General features: G+C 47.3%; 1 protein-coding gene across 32 annotated transcripts; it reads left to right on the plus strand.

Annotated features, from left to right (window-relative positions):
* The first annotated feature begins 423 nt into the window (after positions 1–423).
* On the plus strand, positions 424–27,614 carry LOC107268743 (myosin heavy chain, muscle). Of its 32 annotated transcripts, XM_015741810.2 has the most exons (25): positions 428–536; positions 2,084–2,406; positions 3,970–4,113; positions 5,157–5,313; positions 5,420–5,646; positions 5,723–5,786; positions 5,867–5,965; positions 6,316–6,419; positions 9,760–9,897; positions 9,985–10,254; positions 10,617–10,787; positions 15,148–15,327; positions 15,408–15,826; positions 16,704–16,824; positions 18,172–18,435; positions 20,139–20,348; positions 22,114–22,487; positions 22,575–23,087; positions 23,662–23,740; positions 24,055–25,146; positions 25,238–25,633; positions 25,723–26,067; positions 26,149–26,397; positions 26,602–26,652; positions 27,055–27,300. In XM_015741810.2, the coding sequence occupies exons 2-24, from the start codon at positions 2,200–2,202 to the stop codon at positions 26,635–26,637; spliced, it is 5,859 nt and encodes a 1,952-aa protein (XP_015597296.1). In that variant the 5' UTR covers positions 428–536; positions 2,084–2,199; the 3' UTR covers positions 26,638–26,652; positions 27,055–27,300. The 32 variants fall into 32 exon arrangements, with proteins under 32 accessions (XP_024941853.1, XP_024941849.1, XP_024941848.1 ...); XM_025086085.1 differs by lacking the exons at positions 6,316–6,419; positions 10,617–10,787; positions 16,704–16,824; positions 23,662–23,740; positions 26,602–26,652 and adding exons at positions 8,641–8,744; positions 11,866–12,036; positions 16,008–16,125; positions 23,270–23,348 and having other exon boundaries at positions 424–536; positions 27,055–27,614; XM_025086081.1 differs by lacking the exons at positions 10,617–10,787; positions 16,704–16,824; positions 23,662–23,740; positions 26,602–26,652 and adding exons at positions 11,866–12,036; positions 16,008–16,125; positions 23,270–23,348 and having other exon boundaries at positions 425–536; positions 27,055–27,614.
* The last annotated feature ends 181 nt before the right edge of the window (positions 27,615–27,795 follow it).

Consider the following 27,795-nt stretch of genomic DNA (forward strand, 5'->3'; position numbering starts at 1 on the left):
GATGGTATGATGCATCTCTTTTTAAAAGATAAATACACCGTACGATTCTTGGAAGACTTCGGGGGCTCGATAGTCGCTGCCCCCTCAGGAAAACTCCATGTCCACTCTTCTTCCTGTGAAAGATCGTGAAATGGCTGGTCGGGAACGTCGGAAAGTTGTCGTGAAATTTTAAGGCTAGAGGAACGGTAAGACTTTGACGTTACCACGGTGTCACCCTTAAGGGGGGCTCTGGTACCCCGGTATCAGCCAATTCCCGTTGAGCTCCGACGCGCCGCCTGAATATTGGATGGTCCATCTCACTCTGCTTCTATTTTCATCTCTCTTCAAACGCGCGGCGTTCAGAGCTTTCCGCGGCACCCCTGTCACACTTTTGGTATCATCTCCACCTAAAAAGGTAGATTGGGCTAGGAAGTAACGTAGGCTCGGATTGGTCGAGAGCGTCAACCAATCGAGTTGGACGTACCAAGCTAGGATCACGTTGCACGCGCTTATATTGGGAGCCTCCGCTTGTTTCCCTGACAGAACGGCTCTCTAACGTAAGTGCACCACGTCGGTTTCTCCTTTGCCTTACCCACACAGACGCACATCTACACACCTATTAAAGTGAAAAAAAAAGAAATTCATAAGCTTGATACACATTATTACGGATTAACGTGTTACGGACATAACCAAAAGACAGGTTAACTTTACAACTCTGACGAAACTCCAGCTACTAACACGAAGTTACCATACGGCAGAGAGAAGCGAGCGATAGCTTGGAAAAGTGAGAATGCGAGAGAGAATGTTTGTAAGAGAGCGAACGATAATAAAGAGAGATCGAAAGAGTGAGAAAGAGAATGAGGGGTTATAGGAAAGGAAAATGAGAAAGGAAACACAAAGTGCGAGAGTGACTACAGGAAAAAGGATTCCGCATGCGGCTCGTTTGGATTTGTTCGCCGAAGTTCTCGGGTGTGAATTACGCGAGGAAACGTACATCGCGAAAAAAGTGCGTGCCGGATACGGAAAATCGCATTTAAATGCGAATGCGGGCTGCCAGTGTGCGCGATCGCTTCTTCGACCATCGTGAAAGCAACCCTTATCGTATAGCTAAGGGACGGTTTACATTACTGTGTGTGCTATTCTCTTTGTGAAATCGAAACGGAAACGAACGTCGAACAGTGATCTTCCTGATTGACCGGCCTCAGTGTACTCGGCGAATACTCGCGAGTAACATTCGATACTTGTCGGAAATACTTGGTGAACCTTTAACCTGTTGAGTCCCGATTTCCTGTAACAGTCAGCTGTGCCCAGTGATATAAATTTTCATTACGCGAACGCATTGCTGTTAGAATTTATTCTGAATCACGAGAGGCTCAGCGCATCCACGTTTTATAGCTCGCTAGATCCTCTTGTGAGAAGAAGTATCTTCTGAAAATTCGTTATGGACATTCAGAATATTTCAAATCATGTCGAATCGGCTTTGCTGTGAATTCAATTCATTGCGCACCGTTAAATTATCATTGCGCATGACTCTTGCATGGATTACGCGTAATGACGCCATCTTTCGTTACAGTTTCATAATAGCATTTCCTGACCGCCCGTGATCAATCCTAACCTTCCTCTTTTCAACTTCTTTTTTTTTTGACAGACTTTTAATTCGATACGAAATCTTCAGGAAATTGATTCGTCGTTTAAATAGATTTTTTCATTCTCAATAAAACTTCGTAAATAATAATTTCGTAATACGAAACACGTAAAAGAATTGCTGGGACGGAAAGATCTTGCAGGAGGAACATGCAATAGACGTTCGGTTCGAGGTGGAAGAAGAAGCTTCTGTCTTTTCGATGTTCGCCAAGAATAGTCCGCGATAACTGAGTCGAGTGTGTAGAGTAGAGAAGATGATTGGTTGATTTAGCTGGGATCTTGAAGTATGAGTGCATTGGGGCCGAGGCAGAAAATGTGTGGAAGGGATAGCGGGGGGAGCTATAAAATAATATACAAAATATACGTAGTTAGGTGTGTGCATGCGTGTGGTAGATAAGAAATGCTATAGGTTATGTATCGAATACACGTATTGAAGGGGGTGTATATGATATGTGTCTAGGGCCGCCCAGATCGTGCCGCCAGAAGTAGTCCGTCCGCCGCCGCTTGCCAAACACGTACGAAACTGACGACTGCTTAGCTCCAAGTAGAGAAGACAGGGACACTCACTAGAACAAGATGCCGAAGCCGAAGCCTCAAGAGGGAGAGGATCCCGATCCCACCCCATACCTCTTCGTGTCCCTCGAGCAGAAGAGAATCGACCAGACCAAGCCGTACGATGCGAAAAAGGCTTGCTGGGTACCCGACGAGAAGGAGGGATACCTCCTTGGTGAAATCAAGGCCACCAAGGGTGATGTCGTCTCCGTTGGTCTGCCTGGCGGCGAGGTGTGTATCAATCGAATTCATCATCCAAATATCCAAATTCATCTCTCACTCATTTACCTGTCATTTAATAATTTACAGTCCGTTCTTCTAACCTAAAATTCACAATGAAAAAAAAGAATTGAAACATTTACCGAAAGAAACTAAAGAGGATTGAAATATCTAAAATATCGAAAAATCATTGTAAAAAAATAGAGGTTTGCAAAAAAGTTGGTGAAAATTTAAAAACATGTAATAGAATCTGTTCGCATGATAGAAATAAGGTAGCCGCAGACGGAATCGCGGCGGAAGGGGGGAGGGGGCAACGCGTTCCGGCCGATGGGCAAGAGCGAAGAAAAGGGTAAAGCGAAACGCTATATATAAAAAGTAGAAGGGACTGGAAAGGAAGGCGTTGAAGCATCGAGGCGTCGGCGTGGTCGTCGTTGGCGTCGCCGTATCGGGCGGCCGCAACGCTATTTCAAGAACAGAATAGCGCTAGCGCGGTTAGAGCCCGCGCTGACCATACCAAGAATAAGCCGAAAGCGATTCCCAGTAGGAGCCAAAACTCTTTGGGTATTGGCTTACGGATCGGATCCTGAAACAGATGAAACAGCAGGGATGAAATCGCTATGTCAATTTGAATGGGAATTTGAGAAAACTTTGAGGGTGCTATGGTTGGTCCAAGTGGGGGGGATACGTGCGTGGGAAGGGGGCGGTGATGCCGCGAAGGGGGGTAGAACGCTCGCGGTTGTCGTTATTTTTAGTCAGAGCCCAAATTCCGGAGTAGCAATTGCGAACGTGTGTATGGGTTACATAATGGTTCAGCAAACTCTGTTCCGCCGATGCTAAACGCTATTGTTAGAATGCCGCCATTACGACGGGACACTAGACTCTCTCTCATTCGTAGCTTCGCTCACTCGTTCCGGACCACTTCACGCGGTGTAATAATACATCGAAACGGTTACTGGTCGAATTGCGGGTCAATTTATTTTTAGTTCGTGTCCAAGAGACACCGGATACCCAGAAGCCCTTATGCAACGACCCTCATTTCGAAATGACTGCCCTTTGCATCTTTCCAGGGATCTTACGTTTTCTCGTCCTTTGGCAATTTCGGATTAAGAATTCAATGGGATTTTGTTTTATCCATCGTCATGGTCACGTGGTGCGGCACAGGACCGTGCTTGGAATTTTATTGACATTCATATAGAAATATAGACAGCAGTAGGTTTACAGACTAGTCAATATTAAAGTAAAAAACGTCAAGGGCAATGCATTAAGCGCTGAATCGGATAAAGGTGCTCTTTGGTAGATAATGGTATAATAAAAAAAAAAAAAAAAAAGAATTAGAGTAGAAATGACGTAAAAATGCAAAAACACAGACCAAGCAGTTCCGCAAGGATCAGCTGCAACAAGTGAATCCGCCGAAATTTGAGAAAGTCGATGACATAGCCAACCTGACCTTCCTCAACGAGGCCTCCGTACTGCACAACCTGAAGCAGCGTTACTTCAGCAAACTCATTTACGTAAGTCTCAGATAATAGATCTTACTAATGTCTCTTCCTTTTTTTTTATTCCCGCGGAGAACAGACCAAGGACTTCAAGAAGGACCAGCTGCAGCAGGTGAACCCACCGAAGTACGAGAAATGCGAGGACATGTCCAACTTGACCTACCTCAACGATGCTTCAGTCCTGCACAACTTGAAGCAGCGTTACTACACCAAGCTGATCTACGTAAGACCGTGCGCGGGCATCGAAGCTCCCGTTACTGCTGCTGCAACGCCGTGTTTCTGTTTTCTTTTTTACTTTCGATAATAAGCATCGTCACTTGCCCTCGACGACTCCTTTCGGAACGTCCGACAAACCACTATACGTGTCAGGATGCATCCTTCGCCGTACTCCCGCTCCACTTGCAACAGTGGTGAATTTCGAGAAATGTGCAATCATTCAAAAATTTTGAATCTGGATAAAAATCCTTTCACAGTAAGAAATAAATTTTGAAAAAGTTTTAAAGAAATAGTTCTCGTGGATCAGGGGTGCGAAACGAACTCTGGCGTTGATCCAGAAGGATACTTCGAGGTTTCGAAGATTCCAGCATGTATGTATCTGAGGACGGGAGAATCCGGGAAAAGATTAGAGCATGCCAAGAGGCTCGGTCGAAAGCACCAAGACGTGCCCGCAACCGAAACTTTTCTGTTTCTCAATGTTTCTTTCAGCTGCAACCAATAGCGAAATGACGAGGAGGTTTTGGAACGACAGACTTGCTCCACTCCTCTGTGACTACTTTATGTTATGTGCCAATTTTTTTTTGTCTCTTACCCATAATTTCACTTTTACGTTTTCTTTTTTTCTCTTTTTTTTTCCGCACTAATAAAATGAAAAAGCAGCACGAGTCAGACGCGCAGGGAGAACGCGATGACGAATGTTCTTATGAACACAGCATACTTCCGTCATGAATGATTGTCAGTTTGCATCGATTTTAATGCCCTTTGTTAAGCGAGTGTGCTGTTACTTTGTGTTTCTCGGCGAATTCTCTGGATTCCGTTTTGTGCAAATTTTAAAAGAAAAAAAGAATTTGGTCGGTGTTAAAAGTAATTCAAGTGCATCCGGGAGAATTCGCTGGGAATTCTGTGTCTTCAGAATGGAGCGCAGGCATCCAGCGGACTGGTCATGAGCTACGCAAAAAAAAAAATAGACGGCGTGATTTTAATTGTCAATGTGTTAACGAGTGAAAGTACAAGGGAGACAAATTAACAACGAATAATAATGTTCTCTAGACCTATTCTGGCCTGTTCTGTGTGGCCATCAATCCTTACAAGAGGTACCCCGTCTACACCCAACGTTGTGCCAAGCTCTACCGTGGTAAGAGGCGTAACGAAGTGCCACCTCACATTTTCGCCATCTCTGACGGAGCCTACGTCAACATGTTGACCAGTGAGTATCGCTAGGCCCATAACAACCGAAGACCACCCCACCAACTGTATTGTTAGTCTCCCGGAAAGACATTCGCCCGACTGATGATGATTTCTGATCTGTGCAGACAGCGAGAATCAGTCTATGTTGATTACCGGTGAATCTGGTGCCGGAAAGACTGAGAACACGAAGAAGGTAATTGCGTACTTCGCCACTGTCGGTGCCTCGACGAAGAAGGTCGACGAAGCTTCCCAGAAGAAGGGTTCCCTCGAGGATCAGGTCGTCCAGACCAATCCTGTACTTGAGGCTTTCGGTAACGCTAAGACCGTCCGTAACGATAACTCCTCCCGTTTCGTAAGTGACTCATTACTTAATGACATTCGAAGTTTTCTTCCACCACCGATACTTATCCTCAATTGTATCTATCCAGGGTAAATTCATTCGTATCCACTTTGGTCCATCTGGAAAACTGGCTGGTGCTGATATCGAGACCTGTAAGTATTCTCTCTGACAGATGTTGAAGGCACTTTAAGAGAACGACGATCCTACGAATAACAATACTTCTTCTGTGCAGACCTTCTGGAGAAGGCTCGTGTAATCTCTCAGCAGTCCCTTGAGCGTTCCTACCACATCTTCTACCAAATGATGTCCGGAGCTGTTCCCGGCTTGAAGGGTAAGATTCACGCAATCCCCCCAATGATTCAAACAATATCAAACAATCAATTTGAAACGTTCAACTTAAATATCAAACGTCGCGACCTTTGCCGAACATCGGGACTCCACTGAAATCACACACACAGCAGGTTTCCAACCTTCGTTTCTGGTCCCAAACCGTATTGCCCTTGTCGTCTCCTATACATCCCTTAGCTGTAGTAAGTCATTTAGGAAATGAAAGGTAGCACCTTGGAAGACTGCAGCCGGATGCTCCACGAGACAAGGACACTATGATCAATGAGCTTATTCCAATCGAAGCGGCTCTCCGTAAGACTCCTAATTATACTATTTGAAATCCTCCTTTCATAGAAATTTGCTGTCTTTCGAACAACGTCAACGACTACTACTTCGTCTCCCAGGGAAAGACTACTATCCCCGGTGTCGATGACGGCGAGGAATGCCTTTTGACCGACGTAAGGACACTAAGGACTAGCAATCGGTCGCTAAGGAGTTTTTCTGACTCCTGTTCACGTGTTTATATTTTCATTACCCCACGCTGTGTCGTTTTCATCGTGTAGTGTGCAAAAGAGTAATAACGTGGAGGGGAACGCGTCGGGAAGTCCACTTGGTCCTTCGGTCTTTTTTGATCATCATCATCATCATTGTGATCCGCTTCCTAACGTAATTTCGTGACTAGAACGGAGCACACTGGACTTCCACGAGACACGAGCAATTCGCACGCGTTCCCTGCAACGTTTCTCTATTTAGATGTTAGTTGTGTAGATTCCAGACACGATCCTCCAGAACGCACTGTGAGGCATCCACAAGGAGCACGTCCATGACTGCTGCTGCCATCTTGGAAAGCAGGATTACAATCCTGTTCAGTTTTTTCTTTCTATAAATTTGCGCGTGTGTGTGACAAAATCCCATCCGACAAGGGATAGTTTTCCGTTTGTTCGTTACGTACCTTCCATACGCTACCTACGTATGTGTACATGTATATATTGTTCCCCCGAAGAAAATACGGTCTTTGGCCTACGGGATGGGTGACTCCATCTCGCATAGTCCCATTGTATTATATATATCCACGTATATAATACATAAACCCAACAGAACCTTGATAAAAACCATAAGGAAAAATGGTGATACTTGGTTCATGGTTTGCCTGCATGTTTTATTGCCTATACAGACATGTTGCTGCTGTCCAACAACGTTCACGACTACTACTTTGTATCGCAAGGCAAAACTACGATTCCCGGCCTCGATGACGGCGAGGAACTTTTGGTTACCGATGTAAGTGCATGACCACCTTAATGTGCTCATCTCTTTTCATTTTTACTTTCTCTTTCTCTCTTTCTCCCCCTTTCACGTCGACTCTTGAGAATCTCGTGTCTCCGTCGGGATGCCGCCTGCAGTGTGATTATTCTCAGGAAGATTCGTTCGTGCAATTTCGACCGATAGTTTTCCACGAGAAGGGAAAGAGAAAGAAAAAGGAAAAAAAAATGTTGAGCTCATTTGTCTTGACGACTCTTGTCAAGACGCCAATTGTTTTCTCGCTATGCTCCATATCATAATTTTTTTCTGCATTTAAATGTATGTATATATCTATGTTTTTGCCACTTCTCTGCCTCTCACTTGACTTTCTTCTCTTCTACTTGTCTATACTTTTCAGCTCTGCTCTACGCTGCCACTCTTCTCTTCTCATTCCATCTGATCATCTTTCTAGCATTTGTTACACGTAGATCACAGGAGGTCTACTTCATCTACTTGACTATCGATCTGTTAATGTCTCAACTCTTACACTATTCTCAACGTCATCACCATTATTTCAGCTTCCTCTACTTCTCTACCTCTCTATCTGCGCAATTTCTTTACTTTTGCTATCTACGTCTAATAATCTATAATCTGTGCCTCTTCCCCTCTACGGCCGTATATCGACCTGTTGATACTCTTGAAAATGTCACTAATAATTAGCCCGTAGCCCGTAGCCCTGCATATTCGCATATATTCGGCAAAGAAGTAGCTAACGGAAGTGTTGCGTGTGCGAGCTGAGGTTGATGTTGACCCCATAAAAATCGAACGCAGAAATGACCCTGTTGAGCAACCGGATCGGCGACTACTACTACATTAGTCAGGGTAAGACGAGAATTCCGGGAGTCAACGACGCGGAGGACTTGGAAGAGACGGATGTAAGTCCCCCGGAAGCGAATGGGGGCCTGAATCTCTGAGCTACGTACCAGTGTCTTATCGATGATAGTCTCCGTATCGATTCTTTCTAAAATCGATCGATAAGGGGGTACGAAGTTCAGGGTCTGCCCCTAAGAATCTCTGCCCCCCAAAACGCTGTGCAGCTTCCTGTTGCCGCTCTCGCGAGGGGGTTGGGGGGCAGAGGATTCATCATCGGGCCGGGAGTCGAAGGGTGACGAAGGACCCAGATACCCCGACGAATCCGCTACCCCTCCGCCAGCTCCACCAGCTCCACCAGCCACCCCTGTCGAATTCCTTTTTCCGCACGCGGCTCAAATCTTCATCCCATGTACCGTTTTACTGCGTTACACACTATGTCACATCCACATGCATTGCCGCGCGACAACGAACGGATCATTAATCTTTAATACTCCTCATTGACATGATTGCCAATTGTACGATGATTGCCAGCTGCCTGATGACTTAACGAATCGAAATCATTCGCAGCCAATTGTTTCTTGTCGGACAACATATACGACTATTACAACGTATCCCAGGGAAAGGTGACGATCCCCAACGTCGACGACGGCGAGGAGAGTCAACTGACGGACGTAAGTCCCTTTAACTCCTGCGGAGGAACGAAAACCAAGGAATTTGTGTCCTAAAATTTGAAAGATCTACTTTTCACTTTTAGCCCCTTTGCCTCCCTTTGACGTTCCGCATCTCAGGTCCTTTGGTTCGATGAAACTCGAGGACACTTCCGTTACCACCATTTCTCCTAATGGGAGTGTCAATTACTCCGAAACTGAGTACTCTCCCAGTTCGAATGACGTTCCCCAGAGTTACGTGATCCTTGAGGACATCCGAATCCCAGTATTCTAACACTGTTGTATAGTTGAGTCGAGTCCCAGTATATTGATATCTGAAAATCGAGACGCCAGACTCGATTGATTCCGGTAGTCAGAGTGAACCCGTGTACTCGATCCCAAGTTCCATCGTAGTCACTGAATGCCTCTTGATTATATTCCCACTGACGATGTCGATCAGCGCGAAGGCGAGGGACGCCTTGAGCGTCCGCGAGGAAACTTCCGGGACGGCAGACACGGACACACTGCCGTTACTCTTTACCTTGAGAGAAAAAGGGAAGCCCGCGAAGAAGTTGACGCAGGGCGAGTTAGACGAAACGAGTATACGAAAGAGACATGTAAAATGCTAAATGCTAATAAATCCTGGCCGATCAGGTGAGGAAGATGCGTGCAAAGAAGAGCTCAGGGAAGAAGCGGCTACCTAACATTAGCTATGCTTCTGCTTCGCTCTGTGTCTTCTCTGCTTACAAAGAGCTACGACGCTTTCATCGTGCACTTTTTTTTTTGTATATATTTTTTTTCGTCTCGCACATATTTCTGTGCTCCACGTGATCTGCCTCTCTGCATTGTATCGTCCCGTCCTGTTTTGCGTGCTTCCGTTGACTGTTTTAAAAATCATGCCTCTATCAAATCTAAAGACGGCGACAACGACCGAGGCAAGCTCTTTCATCAGGCTTGGTTCGATCGTTCTTGCCGATAAAGACTCCCTGGAACTGGAAGCTTGAGATTAATCTTTTGATTTCTTTGATTGCCGATGTAGCAAGCCTTCGACGTCCTCGGTTTCACCCAGGAGGAGAAGGACAACATCTACAAGATCACTGCCGCTGTCATGCACATGGGAGGCATGAAGTTCAAGCAGAGGGGTCGCGAAGAGCAGGCTGAGGCTGACGGCACTGAGGTTCGTTCGGGACGACGTTACTTCGTGACTCCAAAAATTTGTGACATTTCAGTAAAGACAATATATGGAATCTCCCTGTACTTGTAGGAGGGTGAACGCGTAGCCAAGTTGCTGGGCTGCGATTGCGCCGATCTGTACAAGAACTTGCTCAAGCCCAGGATCAAGGTCGGTAACGAGTTCGTGACCCAGGGTCGTAACAAGGACCAGGTTGCCTATTCCGTCGGTGCCATGTCCAAGGCCATGTTCGACAGACTCTTCAAGTGGCTGGTCAAGAAGTGTAACGAGACTCTTGACACCAAGCAGAAACGTCAGCACTTCATCGGTGTACTGGATATTGCCGGTTTCGAAATCTTTGACGTAAGTTCACCAGACTTCGAAAATTGGAAAATTTCCCAACTCAATTCTCGTTCTCAAAATTTAGTCCATCGTAGAACGATACTCTCATTGACTATAGGAACGGGATTGACCTGGGAATTCCAATGAAGTTATTACCAGGAGATCACACCGGAGGCAGAAGTGAAAGAAGTGAAAAATATTTTTAAAATTGAAAAGCGTCGATCGAATTTCATCGTAGCTCGTCGACGGTCTGATCTCCGTTTCTTAATAGTTTTTCCCGAGACAGGTATTTCCCAAAAATGTGGAAGCAGGCGAATTTCGAGATTGAACTAATGAAATCTTAAGCCCCATTCACAGTTGACCCTGACTTTCGTTGCCCCCAGTACAACGGCTTCGAGCAGCTCTGTATCAACTTCACCAATGAGAAACTTCAGCAATTCTTCAATCATCATATGTTTGTCCTCGAGCAAGAGGAATACAAGAAAGAGGGCATCGTTTGGCAGTTCATTGATTTCGGAATGGACTTGCTAGCCTGTATCGAGCTCATCGAAAAGGTAGCCCCATCTTCAGGCTGCGAGACGATCCGAAACTATTTTCGGCTCTTCACCCGTATCTCTCGATCGACCTCGACTTATCTGGCACCCCTTGCATTGTGATCCGATTGACTCCAGTAGACACTCTCGTGTTTGGGCATGATGGACGTTTTACCGAATTCTCCCTGGTTTTTCAACCCCAAGATGGCACCCCCGACGGGACACTTTATCCCCGATTTAATCTCGGTTTGACACCCCTCTCCCATCGTAGCCCTCAATCGGAGATCTGGCAGACCGCGCGCAGTCGCCATCTTTCAAGTACATGCCGTACTTATGATGCACTCAGGCCCAACGATACATCGAGTACTCCAGTCATTTCGCTTCTCATCACGAATCGAACGCTTGAACAGGTTCGAACATTATCCCCTTGTTGTGTCCCTTTACTTTACTGGTACTTGAATCCCATCGAACGATCAAACAGGTTCGATTGTCTCTCTTTCAAATGGCAAAACACGAAAACTTGTGTCTCCGCCTATCGTTCCATCTCAATCATGTTCAGTGATCAGCTGAGCACTCACAATTGTTCCTTCTATTTTCGGTTCTTTTTTTTTTTCTTTTTTTTTTAATTTTCTCACGTGGGCAAACCATTTCGGAATATATGTCGTAGAACAGTGGACTTCGCGGTGCTGAGTATTCTTAATTCTAGGTGTACCTTACAGCCTTTACTACTTTGACAAGTTGACTGTCGAAGGACCAGGACACTGGCTCCTCGTAGAGAGTAGGAAGCTTCTCATTCGTCCTTCCCTCACAATCGTAGAGTAGTACGATGGTAGACTAATCTCTAGATATTTCTTAATTAAACAATGTCATCTTGAAAACTGGATTCCCAGTGATAACGGTAGAATCGGCACAATGTTGCTGATCCTGAGAAACTTGATAAAAGGTCAATGTGGATTTTTGAGAATGGTGGACCCAACTGGCGCTAAAGCATACGGTACGCCATTGCCGATGGTGTGGTTACGTGATACGTAATACGTAGAACTAAGAGTCTGGCGATAAACAGTAATATAGAGCAACTGTCTTGCCTTTGCTCGAACAGTTCAACAGCTTCGAGCAGCTCTGCATCAACTTCACCAATGAGAAGCTTCAACAGTTCTTCAACCATCACATGTTCGTCCTCGAACAAGAAGAGTACACGAGAGAGGGCATTGAATGGGCGTTCATTGACTTTGGCATGGACCTGCTCGCATGTATCGAACTCATTGAGAAGGTATAAAACCTACGGCGCAATGGAGTCGGCGCTTTGCGGAAGGAACATCCGGTTTACGAAAGGAATGAAAATCTAAATGGCAGCCACGGCTTCGGCACGAGCGATTTAACGCTTAAACGTGATCGTCCACTGTTTCTGTACGTTTTCTCTCTACCGCCATTCGTTCGCCCGTTCTCGCGGCATTTCTTTTTTCTTTTTTATTTCTTCTCTCTCTCTCTCTCTCTCTCTCTCTCTCTCTCTCCACACAGATCCCTCTGTTCTCTTGTTTCGTCATCTTCATACTTTGTCTTTATTGTCGCCTTCGTTTTTATTTCTTTTTCTCGTGTGGGTAGTTACCGCTTTTCTACAAAGTTGTTCGTCGCACCCCTTTTATTTCCGGTCAATCCACGAACACTCCTTTTTTTCTTCTCTTTTCTTCGCAATCTTTTTGTAGCTCCTTTCACGTAGAGATTATGTTTCTTTATTATTTTGTCTTTATTCCTCGCGTGCCGATCGTTCCAATCGGACGGCATCTTTCTTCATCTTTTCCCCTCTATGTCTCCTCCGACACACTGGCAGCACTGCACAGAGTCACCGTCACTTCTTACTTCATTCATGTTGCTGAAACTCCCTTGTCTTGCCCCCTGGCATGAACCCGACTTGACTCCCGGTTTGCCTTTGCTCAAACAGTTCAACGGCTTTGAGCAGCTCTGCATCAACTTCACCAACGAGAAGTTGCAGCAGTTCTTCAACCATCACATGTTCGTACTTGAACAAGAGGAGTACAAGAGGGAGGGCATTGAGTGGGCGTTCATTGACTTCGGCATGGACTTGGCCGCTTGTATCGAACTTATCGAGAAGGTACATTTAAGCTAGAGCATCTTGGTCAGAGTCGGCCGACCTGCGGAATGCCGAGCGAGCCGAGTAGTTGCTGAAGGAGTTTGCAGTTTGGATTGCATTTTGTACAAATGGCATCAAGGTACAGATACGGGTACCCTTCCGAAGGTGGTTCTTTACGTACCTTGAGAAACCTCTTCTGTCTTCTGTCTTCTGCCTTCTGTCTTCTGTCTTTTGTCTTTTTCTTCGACCCTTCTTCTTTTCTACTTCTTTACTTTCGCTACTCCCGCCCTTGCGTCTCTGCTCATGACAACGGCGCACAGGATCGTGGCCGTCGCATCACCTCCTCCATTTTACCAGTCGAACAGTTGGTACCACTGCTGCAAATACATTAACCCCTTGAACTTTGCTCATCATCACTTCCACGATACTGAGGTGACACACGAGCAACTTTTCACTGTTCACGCTAATCAATTGGAGTTGGAATAACTTGCAATTGACAGGCACAAGTACACCGACCCAAGTAGATCCAGCTAATAGCATCGTTCAAAGTTTAAAGGCACAAAAAAGTGTCGAGTACTGTCCCCCCGTAGACCCTCCCAAAAAAAGACACCCCGGACCATGGCACCTCCTTATCCGCGGAAACCCATCGTCCGGGCTTCACAGCATCCGAAAACATTGACTCCCTCCCGTTCACGGCATGAAGCAGTAAGTCTGACCGCTGTTTTGCCTTTTCTGTCCCGCACGAACAGTTCAACAGCTTTGAGCAGCTCTGCATCAACTTCACCAACGAGAAGTTGCAACAGTTCTTCAACCACCATATGTTCATCCTTGAGCAAGAAGAGTACAAGCGCGAGGGCATTGAATGGACATTCATTGACTTTGGAATGGACCTTCAACAAACTATTGAACTTATTGAGAAGGTACTAAAGGGAATCGATGAGAAACAGCCACGAAGCGGCTCGTCGTTTACTCCGGATGTACCATACGCGCAAAAGCATGTTTCGACTTATGACAGAATCGTGTTTCATGTTGGCGTAACTAACAAATCACTTTTAGGATCCACCTCACCACCGTTCTCTACTGCCCCTTCTCTCTCTCTCTCTCTCTCTCTTTTTCTCTTTCTCTCTCTCTTTCTCTCGTGTTTTATCCACTCTACTGTCGTGGAGTCGAACGCAAGAGTCTCCCAGGACGACGGTTGTCGCACCAGCGAACAATGTCTGTGCTGAGATTCTCTTGACGGGCGGCTCGCCAAGGTATCCAGAGACAATGCCTGATGCGACAGGAAGCAGCATCCTCATGGCCACCGCGTGATCTCAACCAACCGGACAGATGGAAAAAGCGGAAACGAAGGAGTCTGTCAATGATCCCTTAACCCTTATGTGTTTTGTGTGTCTGTTTGCATCCTCTGTCTCTGCCACCGGGACTTGCCTGCGCGCCCCTGTCAATCGCAAATGACAGTTCAACAGCTTCAATCAGCTGTGCATCAACTTTACGAACGAGAAGCTGCAGCAGTACTTCAATCACTTCATGTTCGTCCTCGAGCAGGAGGAGTACGAAAGGGAGGGTATCACTTGGACTTTTATAGATTTCGGTATGGATTTGCAACCGACCATCGATCTCATCGAGAAGGTAACGCTTCGACGCTAATTAACGCCAGCACGACGTGTGATCAGACCAAAAGTAACCGAGCAACTTTGCCAGCTTGCGTATGTGCTCTCCGTATGTTTATATGTATCTGTTAATTAGATGTATAGTTAATTTCTCACGTAAAAAGTTGTTTAATTATCTTGCCAGTTGAGCCGTAGGTATCGCGAGTGAACAAGTAAAGAGAGTAGCGTTCGTTTGTATTTTATATCATTTTGTTTTTCTTATATTTTTTTTTTTATCCTTTGCTGATAACACGTAATCGTACGTGATAAAAAGAAAATAATTTCTAACCGTTGGAGAATTTTTATTGGATTGACTTAGTCTCTCCGTTCGTGTCATTTTCAGCGAGATAACGGTAGAACTATTTTTTGGAATCGTCGAATAACTCGAAGTAGATAAATCACTTTTGCTGCTTCCAGTAAGCGACGAGGCACCTAACATCGCCAGTAATTTTCATTATTCCAAACGCGTAGTAATTTTGCAGTATCTTCGTCACGTGGAATACAGATTCCATTCGTCGGGAAAATGAGTAGAAATCAAAATAAAAAATAATGCCGAGAACCTACTCAAAAGATTCGTTCAGGCAAATAAGTTTCGAGGATAAAACATTGAAACTGACCCAGGCTCTTTTGTCCCTTTCTCTAGCCCATGGGTATCCTCTCCATCCTTGAGGAAGAGTCTATGTTCCCCAAAGCCACGGACAAGACCTTTGAGGAGAAATTGAACAACAACCATCTTGGCAAGAGTCCCAACTTCTTGAAGCCCAAGCCACCGAAGCCTGGTCAGCAACCTGCCCACTTCGCCATTGGCCATTATGCCGGCAACGTAAGTCTGCTTCCAGCCACAGACCTTTCTTCTCCAGGTTTGCAGAGCACTGCTAAATTAAAGTTCTCGTGGCAATACAGGTACCTTACAACATCACTGGCTGGCTCGAGAAGAACAAGGACCCGTTGAACGACACCGTTGTCGATCAGTTCAAGAAGTCCACGAACAAATTGCTGATCGAGATCTTCGCTGATCATCCCGGTCAGTCCGGTGACGCCGGTGGTGGTGGCGGCGGCAAAGGTGGACGCGGTAAGAAGGGCGGTGGCTTCTCCACCGTGTCTTCCTCCTACAGGGAGCAGCTGAACAACCTCATGACCACTCTGAGGGCCACTCAGCCTCACTTCGTTCGTTGTATCATCCCCAACGAATTGAAGCAGCCTGGAGTGATTGACTCCCACTTGGTGATGCACCAGCTCACCTGTAACGGTGTACTTGAAGGCATCCGTATTTGCCGTAAAGGTTTCCCCAACAGGATGGTCTACCCTGACTTCAAGCTTCGGTGAGACATTACTCTATGGGATAGGATACGAAACAGATTCATAAGTCACTATGCCTTAGGGATTAGCAAATTAGATTCTTACAGGAAACTATACTTTGGGGAAAGATGATCTTTTTTTTTTAATAAGATGACAGTTTACGTGTAAAATTATATAGACGAGTAATTGAATTCTGGGAAATAGTTACATGATCTTGGCACCTGCCATCATGACTGCCGAAAAGGATCCGAAAGTAGGAGCGGCCAAATGTTTCGAATCGATCAATCTCGATCCAGACAGCTACAGGATCGGTCACACCAAGGCTAGTTGAAATTTATCGCACAGCATCCCCCATTTTGAAGAGATTTAATTTGTCCCACCCCCCCCCCTTCGTAGCAATGGAAAGTTTAGAACCACTGAATGATTATCCGTATCGTCCAAACTTTCATGAAATCCAAGAGTGACCCAAACGATAGATATACCCGGATTGCCCCGCACATTAAGATTCCACAGAGGATGTTCATTATTTGCTGTGGCCCCATAGGATTTTAATAAATACCAGCGAAACTAAATTTTTATCCGAATGCAATTGAGCCCTCCAGCGCCCCATGGAATTACGTGCACGTCTAGTGAGCCCCTTGCACAAACCCCAAAACCCATTAGTGATGTAGTCCCGAATCGATCATCCAATCAGAAATATTGATAGAATCACGGAAGCAGTGTAGCTGAGCAGACCGCATGGATATGAGGAAGGGACTATCGTTGAATCTGTCCAGGAGAAATCATGAGTCATAAATGACAAATCATACGTTCCACTTACCCAGCACAATCTGTAGAAACCCTTTGACTAATGAATCGACCACCGTTTTTTCTTTCTTTGCGCGTGACCCCGACCTTTAGGTACAAGATCCTGGCACCCCAGGCCGTCGACAAGTGTGCTGCCGACCCGAAGAAGGCTGCCGAGGCTATCTTGGACGCTGCTGGCCTTGAAGCTGATCAATACCGTCTTGGACACACCAAGGCATGTCCTCCCATTACATGAGTCCTTTTCAGGATCTCAGGATTTCACTGTATAAGCCGTGTTCCTGAAAATTGCAACGTCTTTCGTTTGGCAGTGTTTACCCGATTTAACAAATTTTCATCACTCGTTACTGTTGGCAGCCAATAAAGACGGCGCACCGCTCAGCGACGGAATACCTATTGCTCTTGAGTCTATATAGGGTGTCCCCGAATGACGGTGGTGACCCCGAGATAATATAGAGTAACCCTAAATGCCCCCATTGATACCATCTGTCTGTATCAATCCTGTACATAACCAAGTGTGCTTATTTCTTTCTTCTTTTTTATTTTTACAAAACAACACAGATACAAAATTCTGTGCACCCATCTTATCAAAGAGCCATGCGAACCACAAAAGGCGACACAAATCATCCTCGACGCAATCAATCTGGAATCCGACCAGTACCGCATGGGTCACACCAAGGTATCAGACACCTTCGGCTCTGCGAACTGCCTAACTGAACTTTGGATAGAGTCGGATCCCAAACCCCAATCCTGTATTCACTCACCACCTGTGACCACCTGACACCACACCAGTGGAATCATGGAATTTGATCCATGACTGGACTAACCATAATAACTCTTTACTGCGAATTGCGAATTGTTTGAGCGAGCCTAGCCCTGTACTGAGAACTCAGAGTCGGCCAGGTACTCGCGAACGCTGAAGAAACTAACACGAAGACGCTTCAAAGGTTCCAACTTCTTTGCTAATAACATGATAATAAATAGCATACATGCATTTATGTATTATTCAAGCACTTGGCGTGAATACTAAATCACTTACCTTCTTTCTGCAGCTTCCATCCCAGAAATATTCTTCGAAGTGCGCAATCTCATTCTCTTTCTTAGAGGAACTCTCGAAAGGATCAAACGATCCTCGGTGATTTATCGAGCAAGATCCATCTGCTGTTCTGGGATGAAAGCTTCTTTGGAGCCTCAGCTTAATTCCTAATTGCTACTTCGAATTCAGTAACCGATGACGCTTCTCCTCACGATTGCCCTGCTACTCCTTTCGTCCTAGCGGATGATGATCTAATCCTGATCTTTTCGTCCATCCTCCCAGCTATTCCAGAGGCTAATAGCTACCACGTTCCACTGAAGAATGCGATGTGGATGCATGATACTCCTTCGAAATACTTGCTCCTCGAGTATTTGAGTATTCGAGTACTCGAATGCCAAAGGAGTCTTCCAGGCAGTGAGAAAGAGAGAGTGATAGGCTATCTGAATATTCTCGGAGCCTGGAATGCTTCTGGCACGAGAAAAAGGTGCACTTGCTGACTTGGCTTCGTCTGCTTTGGAAAATGACTAGGTCTTCTTCCGCGCTGGAGTCCTGGGTCAGATGGAAGAATTGCGTGACGAGCGTCTTGGCAAGATCGTCTCGTGGATGCAGGCCTTCGTCAGGGGTTACATTACCCGCAAGGAGTACAAGAAACTCCAGGAGCAGCGTCTGGCTCTCCAAGTCGTCCAGCGCAACTTGCGCAAGTACCTCCAGCTCCGCACCTGGCCCTGGTACAAGCTCTGGCAGAAGGTCAAGCCTCTCCTCAACGTCACCCGCATCGAGGACGAGCTCGCCGTGAGTATTTTAACATAATGAATAATAGAGCTCGGAAACGGACTGGATCGGACGGATCACTACGAAAAGGGAAGCTCAGGATTTTTGGACGCGTTTCAAAGATTACACAGCGCCTGGTCTATTTTACGAAACAACATGTTCCTACATTAGTCATGCGAGGGGACTTTATTTCGCTGGACGATGACGGTATACTAGAAGTAGTTGCACTAGAAGTAGCTCTGTCAGTCCTTTTGACAAATGGATTGCGTAACCGACATTTGAAGGAACCAACTGTCTACGTACTTAGTAAAGATGGAGGACCGAATGCAATTCGAAGCATCAGAGGCACCTGGTCACTCGTCTTCCGTTCTTTTCCTCTCCCTTTCTTTTTGGCAACAAAATACAATCGGGGAAATGGATACTCGTATCCAGAATTTCAATGGTCAACTGCGAGGAATGTTTACGTCACCGAGGAAAACCGAAACGATTAGGAACCGGAAGAGCGGGAGGCACTCGTCGGTGTCTCCTTTTATCGAGCTACGGCCCATCGGACATTTTTGTCGCGCCTCCTAAATTCAGCCAGAGTGTTTTTTTCTCTTTGAAATTTAACACCGGAAGTCGGTGGTACCCCTTCTCTTTTTGATTGGCTGTCGCGAAATTCCCACGGTTTTCGATCCCCTCTCCCAGGGACTCCTCTCTCTCAAGTTTGATAAGTTTTATTTCTTGAAAATGGTCCTACCAGACGAGCGGCCGATCTAGGAGAAATCTAAAAGCAGACTGGCAGCGCAGCTTCCGCAACTCGCTGGAGCCTTCGCTAGGAAGGCGGCGTCTGGAAGCGACGGTTCGCTTATTTTTAGCGATCCTCCTCTCATTCCCTCGTTTAGCAGCTACCCAGCCTCTTCCATGATCCTCCCGAGTTCCTCCTATCCCCTCCTCGAAGGTGGAGCCATCCGGCATGACCCCTCGAGGGGGGTCCAGCATCGGTTATAAATATTTTTATGAAGGCGTCTCATCCGCCGAATCTTAGCAGTGGGGGCACCCGGGAACCCACGCAGGGGGTGAGATTTTGGGTAGAAAAGTTGAGACTCGCGTAAAGTGGGACCAGTTCAGAACGCGACCGCGAGTCACCGCGAGCCACCGCGCGCTGATCTGCCATTTCGAATGTTCACGAACAGCCTCGAGTTGTAAGACGACCGGTACCTCTTAAGAGAATCACCCTACAGGACGGGACTTACGGGTTATTTGGAAACGAATTCCGAGAAATACGAGAATCTCCTTCGAAGAAGGGAGGAGGACGTTTTCACGATCGACAGACTCCAGGCGATATATTCGATATTTCGTTAATATTTCTGGACCTTTACGAACTACACCCTTACATCCCTGTATCCCTGCAATCCACGCTGCACCACCAGCCGGAGGATCCGAAGCTGTCGACACTCGCGGTTTAACCTCTCTACATGCAGCGAATCCTCCCGCCTTGATTTCCCTGAAATCCCTTCGAAATTCAAGAGAAATTAAGAGACAGAGACGCGACTGTAACCGCCTCGACGAATCGATTGCCCGAACCGTCAGTGGTCCATCGGGAATCGGGCACCAGGTGAAATTCTCAAAAATCCTGGTAAAATTGTACGGGAAACGTTGATAGTGAATTCGCCAAGATGGGAGACGCGATAGTAATCGAGAACGCAAAATATCTGCTGAACTCTGGCGACGAAATCTTGCAGAAACTCGAAGAGAAGGCCGCCAAGGCCCAGGAAGCCTTCGAGCGCGAGGAGAAACTTCGCAAGGAATTGGAGACCCTCAACAGCAAACTCCTCACCGAGAAGACCGACCTCCTTCGTCAACTCGAGGGAGAGAAGGGATCCCTCTCCGAGTTCCAGGAGAAGTCTGCCAAACTCTCCGCCCAGAAGATCGACCTCGAGTCCCAGCTCCAGGTAACGCTTTTCTTATTATTTTTTAACATTCTTTCTCCAGGAGCCTAACAATCAGCAGAATCCATCGAAACTCTTTAAGATGGTCCAGCGTGCAGCGGCGAGTACAGCGTTATCAAGCAGTTGTCTTTATCGAGTGTCGTGTAGTTTTATCGTTGGAATTCCTCGAGTAAATATAACAGTTGAGAGGCAGTTGGTTTTCCTCTTAAAAGATGCCAACGGAGAGATTAGTCAGAAGAATAAAAAATAAGGCGAATGCGAGTGGGAGGAGCGCGGGGCTATTTCTTTCCCGCGAATCATCAGGCTATTTCAACATTAATAGGGTTATTTTGGCTGACGATTCGTAATGTTGCCGAGAGGCGCTAAATTTACACAGCCCTAATGGACGCCGCAGCCCTAGAAGTGAATACGATCGCGCCATCGAAGACGCGGGGGATAACGAATCGCAAATTCCAGAGATCTGTTGCCGGAGTGAATTTTGTACCTCGGGGCGCGGGAGTAGCGTCTTCAGAAAAATAAGCAAACCCGCCTTACTCATGCTGCCAGAGAATATTTAGAGTTGCGAAAATAGCTGAGAATAAATTCAGGTGGCGTAGGTGGCCTGAGTGGCGTGGGCGGGTGGGGGCAGGGTCGAGTAAGTTACCGAAGAAAGAAACGATCAGAAGAATTCCATCGGGTTGACTAAACGATGAAAGAGAGAGAGACATCCTTCAAGATTATTTTCGACTGTATACGTTGGCAATACTCTCATTCTCTGTTTGTTGTTATTTCGCCATGTTAGGGTGATCTGTTAGCCTCGGGTAATGGACACACTCTTACACGATACAACTACATGCTCTATATTATTTGGAGAATATGGAGAATATGGAGAATATGGAGAATATGGAGAATATGGAGAATAAGACTGACTTGATGGTGGACGTGCCGTATCAAGCGAGGAAGACTGTGATGTCTCTTAATTCTTCCAAATAGAGTAGACTCACCCTCAAGGAGCTCTTAGCGAAGCTAATAATAAGACCCGGGGTACTGAGCTTGCACGGAAGCACCAAGAACCATATCAGCAAATTAATCCAAAGGATCGTTATCAAGATTGGCTAGAGTTAGAAATTCTTGGAAATCTAAAGGATCGATCAATCACTCCGCGTACTCGTTCAGGAAAGTAAACGACTCCATTTACGGAGAGCGTAACGCAGTAGGTTGCCGAGGGAAGAGGTGAAGAGGTGAAGAGGTGAAGAGGGCATAGGGGTGAAGGAGCCCTGCGCGTCTAAATATAACGGTCCCAGATTCCAGGTTATTAAAAGAGGGCGTGGCAAGTGGCGAGTGCCGATGCCCCGCTGGAAGTTGAGAACTAAAGAGGGAACAGGTGTAGCGCGTATTTATACGAGGATCCTCTGCGTCACGTCTGCCTGGTTAACCTGGACCGATGCCCCGTCTTCTTAGTTCTTCTCATGGATTTTGGCCTGTTCGCACGTTCGGCTATTCGAGTACTCAGCCCCCTTGTCCACACTTACCCCTGTTTTCCGGTCATTTCTACCTCATCTCTTGGCTCAGACTTGACTTCTCGTTCAGCAAGATGAATCGCCGACTGATCCTCGCGCACGCGTTGCGTTTTTCACTTTCTGGCACGTCCGACGCGTTTCTTTGCGCTTGTACGTTGCACACTTTAACGAGAGTCGTCACTGCGACGCACGCATCACCTGGACCATCGGATGGAGGAACTAATTGGAAATCGGAGAATGGGGTTTGAACATTTTATTGTGGCGTACAGGATATCACCGACAGACTGCAGCAGGAAGAGGACGCCAGAAACCAGCTCTTCCAGAACAAGAAGAAGTTGGAGCAGGAGGTGTCCGGGCTGAAGAAGGACGTCGAAGATCTTGAATTGGCTGTTCAGAAATCCGAGCAGGACAAGGCCACCAAGGATCACCAGATCCGCAACTTGAACGACGAGATCGCTCACCAGGACGAGCTCATCAACAAGTTGAACAAGGAGAAGAAGAACCAGGGTGAGGTTAACCAGAAGACTAGCGAAGAACTTCAGGCCGCCGAAGATAAGGTCAACCATCTCAACAAGGTTAAGGCCAAGCTCGAGCAGACCCTTGATGAACTCGAGGACTCCCTTGAGCGTGAGAAGAAACTCCGGTAATTAGAGTTTTTATTTGCTTTATCCTGAATTTCGCCATGGTCCTTTGAATCGTCCTCGTCACCCGAGTCCTTATATATGTTTAGCGGAGACGTCGAGAAGACCAAGAGGAAGGTTGAGGGAGACCTCAAACTTACCCAGGAAGCCGTCGCCGACCTCGAGAGGAACAAGAAGGAACTGGAGCAGACCATCCAGCGCAAGGACAAGGAACTTTCCTCCCTCACTGCCAAGCTCGAGGATGAACAGTCCCTTGTCGGCAAGCTCCAGAAGCAAATCAAGGAGCTCCAGGCCCGCATCGAGGAACTCGAGGAGGAAGTCGAGGCTGAACGTCAAGCTCGCGCTAAGGCCGAGAAGCAACGCAGCGACCTCGCCCGCGAACTCGAGGAGCTCGGTGAGCGCCTTGAGGAAGCCGGTGGTGCCACTTCCGCTCAGATCGAACTCAACAAGAAGAGAGAGGCTGAGCTCAGCAAGCTCCGCAGGGACCTCGAGGAGGCCAACATCCAGCACGAAGGATCTCTCGCCAACCTTCGCAAGAAGCACAACGATGCCGTCGCCGAGATGGGAGAGCAGATCGATCAGCTGAACAAGCTCAAGGCTAGGTAAGTATTCGCAATTCAGGAGCCTAGAGAGACACGTGTCCGCTAGTAGACACGTGGGTATATCTGACGGATTTTAGACGCTTTGGTAAATCGTTAGACGTCCTCGGTATATCTAGAGCACAATTTATATCTAGCATCTACATTCTGAGAACACTATGAAAAATCCCGGGTGTTTTTAATAGGGCCGAAAAGGGCCGCGCTGATATCCACAACGAGCTGAACAACGCTCGTGCAGCCGTTGATGTCGTAGCCAGGGACAAGGTTAGATGCGATGAAAACGTCCCTTTCCAAATGTCGTTTAAGGTGTCGCACGTCTTTTACAGGAAATGTGTAAAATGCCAAATCCTCTACTTGCACGCCCGTGGGCGATTCACTATGATTCATTACGATTCATTGAGAAAGTCCCTCAAAACGAGCCCCACTTGTAACTCTCCCAATTGCTCTGGTACTTACGATTATGAGCCCCATGACATTAATTTCTTATATTGAATCCGTCAGACCCGTTTATCCTTGTATCTCGAAAACCTGACCCTTGTGAACCCTTGTGCATTTCCATGTGATGATTTATCAACAGGGCCGAGAAGGAGAAGGTTCAGTACTTCAGCGAGTTGAACGAACTCCGTGCCAGCGTCGACCATCTGAGCAATGAGAAGGTAACTTTTCTTCTGAAAAGCTGCCGTCGAGAACAATGCGCATGCTAGACGCTACTAATTTGCGCAGGTTAACATTTACGCAGTACGTGGGGAAGCAGCATCGGGAACGTGTACAACGATTACCTTTTGTGTTAATGTTGTTCGTGCGGAATGGATCTTGCCCACGAAATGCTTCCTGCTTGCTTTCACGTTATGTTTCCTTATTTGTAAAATGCTTATTTTCTTTTGGACACACGTCTTTGCTGTCGTGCCCGAAAGAACGTGGCGAACGGAATGTATCCCAGTGCACTAATATTTGTATACAATGCTAATAGGCTGCTCAGGAGAAGATCGCCAAGCAGCTCCAGCACCAGCTTAACGAGACCCAGGGCAAACTCGAGGAAGTCAACCGCACCCTGAACGATTTCGATGCCGCCAAGAAGAAGCTTTCCATCGAAAACAGTGATCTCCTTCGTCAACTTGAGGAGGCCGAATCCCAGGTCAGCCAACTGTCCAAGATCAAGATCTCCCTGACCACTCAGCTAGAGGACACCAAGAGACTCGCCGACGAGGAATCCCGCGAGCGTGCTACCCTCCTTGGCAAGTTCCGCAACTTGGAACACGATCTGGACAACATCCGCGAACAGGTCGAAGAGGAAGCCGAAGGCAAGGCTGACCTACAGAGGCAGTTGAGCAAGGCTAACGCCGAGGCTCAGCTCTGGCGCACCAAGTACGAATCCGAGGGTGTTGCCCGCGCCGAGGAACTCGAGGAAGCCAAGCGCAAGCTCCAGGCTCGCCTCGCCGAGGCCGAGGAAACCATCGAGTCCCTCAACCAGAAGGTCATCGCTCTGGAGAAGACCAAGCAGCGTCTTGCTACCGAGGTCGAGGATCTCCAACTGGAGGTCGACCGTGCCACTGCCATCGCCAACGCCGCCGAGAAGAAGCAGAAGGCCTTCGACAAGATCATCGGCGAATGGAAGCTCAAGGTCGACGATCTGGCCGCCGAGCTCGACGCCAGCCAGAAGGAGTGCCGCAACTACAGCACCGAGCTCTTCAGGCTCAAGGGTGCCTACGAGGAAGGCCAGGAACAACTCGAAGCCGTCCGTCGCGAGAACAAGAACCTCGCCGACGAGGTCAAGGATCTCCTCGACCAGATTGGAGAGGGTGGACGCAACATCCACGAAATCGAAAAGGCCAGGAAGCGCCTCGAGGCCGAAAAGGACGAGCTCCAGGCCGCTCTCGAGGAAGCTGAAGCTGCTCTCGAACAGGAGGAGAACAAGGTACTCCGTAGCCAGCTTGAACTCAGCCAGGTCAGACAGGAGATCGACCGTCGTATCCAGGAGAAGGAAGAGGAATTCGAAAACACCAGGAAGAACCACCAGCGCGCTCTCGACTCCATGCAAGCTTCCCTCGAAGCCGAAGCCAAGGTACTGTATAAAGACTGCCGTTAAAACTTTGACTCTTTGCAGCTCTTCAAATGGACTTTAGTACTGAAATACGACTTCCATGAATTTCTAGGGCAAGGCTGAGGCGCTGCGCATGAAGAAGAAGCTCGAAGCTGACATCAACGAGCTCGAGATTGCTCTGGACCACGCTAATAAGGCCAACGCTGAAGCCCAGAAGAACATTAAGAGATACCAACAGCAGTTGAAGGACGTCCAGACCGCCCTTGAAGAGGAACAGCGTGCCCGTGATGAGGCCCGTGAACTTCTTGGAATCAGTGAACGCCGTGCCAACGCCCTCCAGAACGAACTTGAGGAGAGCCGCACCCTTCTGGAACAGGCCGACCGCGGTCGTCGCCAGGCCGAACAAGAACTTGGAGATGCCCACGAGCAGCTGAACGAACTCAGCGCTCAAAACGCTTCCATCTCTGCTGCCAAGAGGAAACTCGAAGCCGAACTCCAGACCCTCCACGTAAGTAAACGGCTCCTCTTTCTTCTTAATAAGGATCTGTCTCATGGTTTCCGCTAACACCGATTCAATGGAGCAATTCCGTTTTATAGTCTGACCTTGATGAGCTCCTCAACGAAGCCAAGAACTCCGAGGAGAAGGCCAAGAAGGCTATGGTTGATGCCGCCCGATTGGCTGACGAACTCAGAGCCGAACAGGACCATGCTCAGACTCAGGAGAAGCTGCGCAAGGCTCTCGAGACCCAGATCAAGGAGCTCCAGGTGCGTCTGGACGAAGCCGAGGCCAACGCCCTCAAGGGTGGCAAGAAGGCCATCCAGAAGCTCGAACAGCGCGTCCGCGAACTCGAGAACGAACTCGATGGTGAACAGAGGAGACATGCCGATGCCCAGAAGAACCTCCGCAAGGCCGAGCGCCGCATCAAGGAGCTCAGCTTCCAGGTAAACAAATCTACTTCTCCATTTCGAATAAATCTGCAATTATAGGCCACAATGAAATAACCTGGTAATCCAATGTTTTAGGCCGACGAAGACCGCAAGAATCACGAGCGCATGCAAGACCTGGTGGACAAGCTCCAGCAGAAGATCAAGACGTACAAAAGGCAGATCGAGGAAGCCGAGGAGATCGCCGCTCTCAACCTTGCCAAGTTCCGCAAGGCCCAGCAGGAGCTCGAGGAAGCCGAAGAGAGGGCAGACCTTGCCGAGCAAGCCATCGCCAAGTTCCGCACCAAGGGACGTGGAGGAAGCACCGCCCGTGGTCTCAGCCCAGCGGTAAGGCCCAATTACTATACCAATAGGCTTAACAATAAATGAGCAAAGATCGCGTTTTTCTTTAAATTCCGTGATGCAAAATCGTTCGAGAAGTCAATCGTGATTTGGGGAAAAGGGGAAAGGGGGAATTGAATGTAGTTGAATAGTAGAGAGAGGGAGAGAGAGCAATTGTCGACTCACGAGACTCTTCTGTGTCCCATGTAGCCCCAGAAGGGCCGCAAGGTGCCCACCCTCGAGTAGCCATCGCCGGTCCATGTAAGTCGCGTTCTACGTGTGTCGTGTAATGCTGAAGATACTCGCAAGCTCCCGGTCGGAGGAGTCAAAAGAGTCAGAGTGCACATCCCACCCCCCACTAGAGAGACACATTACGTTGACACGTCTAATTGTTTATGTCCACATTGCACACGTAGAAGTACCAAAAATCCTGTCCGTTCGGCAAGAAAAACACAGAGAACGTGTAGATTACGATCAATCGATACGAATGTGGATCCTAGATCATTCCGTCACGTGCTAGAGCCACGGCGCACGTGAAAGACAGTCCCTACGGACAATACGGAGTTTATCCCTAATCCCAGGAACGATCTGAACTTTCGATCGTTCCTAGCGCAAATAATCTGTCGATGACCCTCGATAATAATCTGATGTAATTAATTTCAGCCACACCGACCTTCGTTCAAACCCACCCTCGATGGTTCCGCATTCCCGCCACGCTTCGACCTGCAGCCCGATGGTGAATTCTAAGCCAACGAGTCCACGATCCCCGTCAATCAGCATCCACTTTCAATGTCATCGACTATTCATCGAAACATCATTAAACGTTCGCGCCCTCGGTTGACTCTCGGTTGACCTACCACTGAGATCATCGAGAAAAGCACAAAGTCAAGAAGAGAAGAGACGCACGAGTATAACGAAGAGAGGCGCGACGTCTTACACTTTCCCGCGAAAATCAATAAAAAATTGTCAATGAATTATTATAATTAACCGTGCGTCATCACACTATACACGAAGAAGATAGACACAGAGAGCCTGAAGACAGAGTAAGGAAGGATACGCGGATAAGAGATGCCAAAAGCGAATGAACCAGCGAACAACATCATCGATTTAACATCATCGATACTATCCTATCCTATAAAGTAATTTAATTTATAAAAAAAAAGCGAAATATGTATTTATTAAAGTAAATAAGCAAATAAATAAACATAAGAACTGAAACCTTATAATATACATATATTAGCGCGGACTTTAAGGAGTCTTCAGCATAGCTACCTACGCGAGTCCATCCTGGGCAGCTGTTGCGCTGCGAATTTACTTGGACTCTCTTCCTTCTCTCCTTTCTTCCCTCCCTAGTCTTCTTCGTCTCCTTTCTCGCTTCTCATCTCTCGTGCATCTAAACGTACC

Source organism: Cephus cinctus, unplaced genomic scaffold (assembly GCF_000341935.2).
Source record: "Cephus cinctus unplaced genomic scaffold, Ccin1 Ccin1_scaffold0581, whole genome shotgun sequence".
Lineage (NCBI taxonomy): Eukaryota > Metazoa > Arthropoda > Insecta > Hymenoptera > Cephidae > Cephus > Cephus cinctus.

What these genes read in the sequence shown, in the direction of transcription:
- LOC107268743 (XM_015741811.2), top strand. Translation starts at nt 2,200, where the DNA reads ATGCCGAAGCCGAAGCCTCAAGAGGGAGAGGATCCCGATCCCACCCCA. An exon ending in ACTTCAGCAAACTCATTTAC is followed by an intron (nt 3,906 to 5,156) that starts GTAAGTCTCAGA and finishes AATGTTCTCTAG; the next exon opens with ACCTATTCTGGCCTGTTCTG. An exon ending in GCATCGAGGACGAGCTCGCC is followed by an intron (nt 18,436 to 20,138) that starts GTGAGTATTTTA and finishes GAAATCTTGCAG; the next exon opens with AAACTCGAAGAGAAGGCCGC.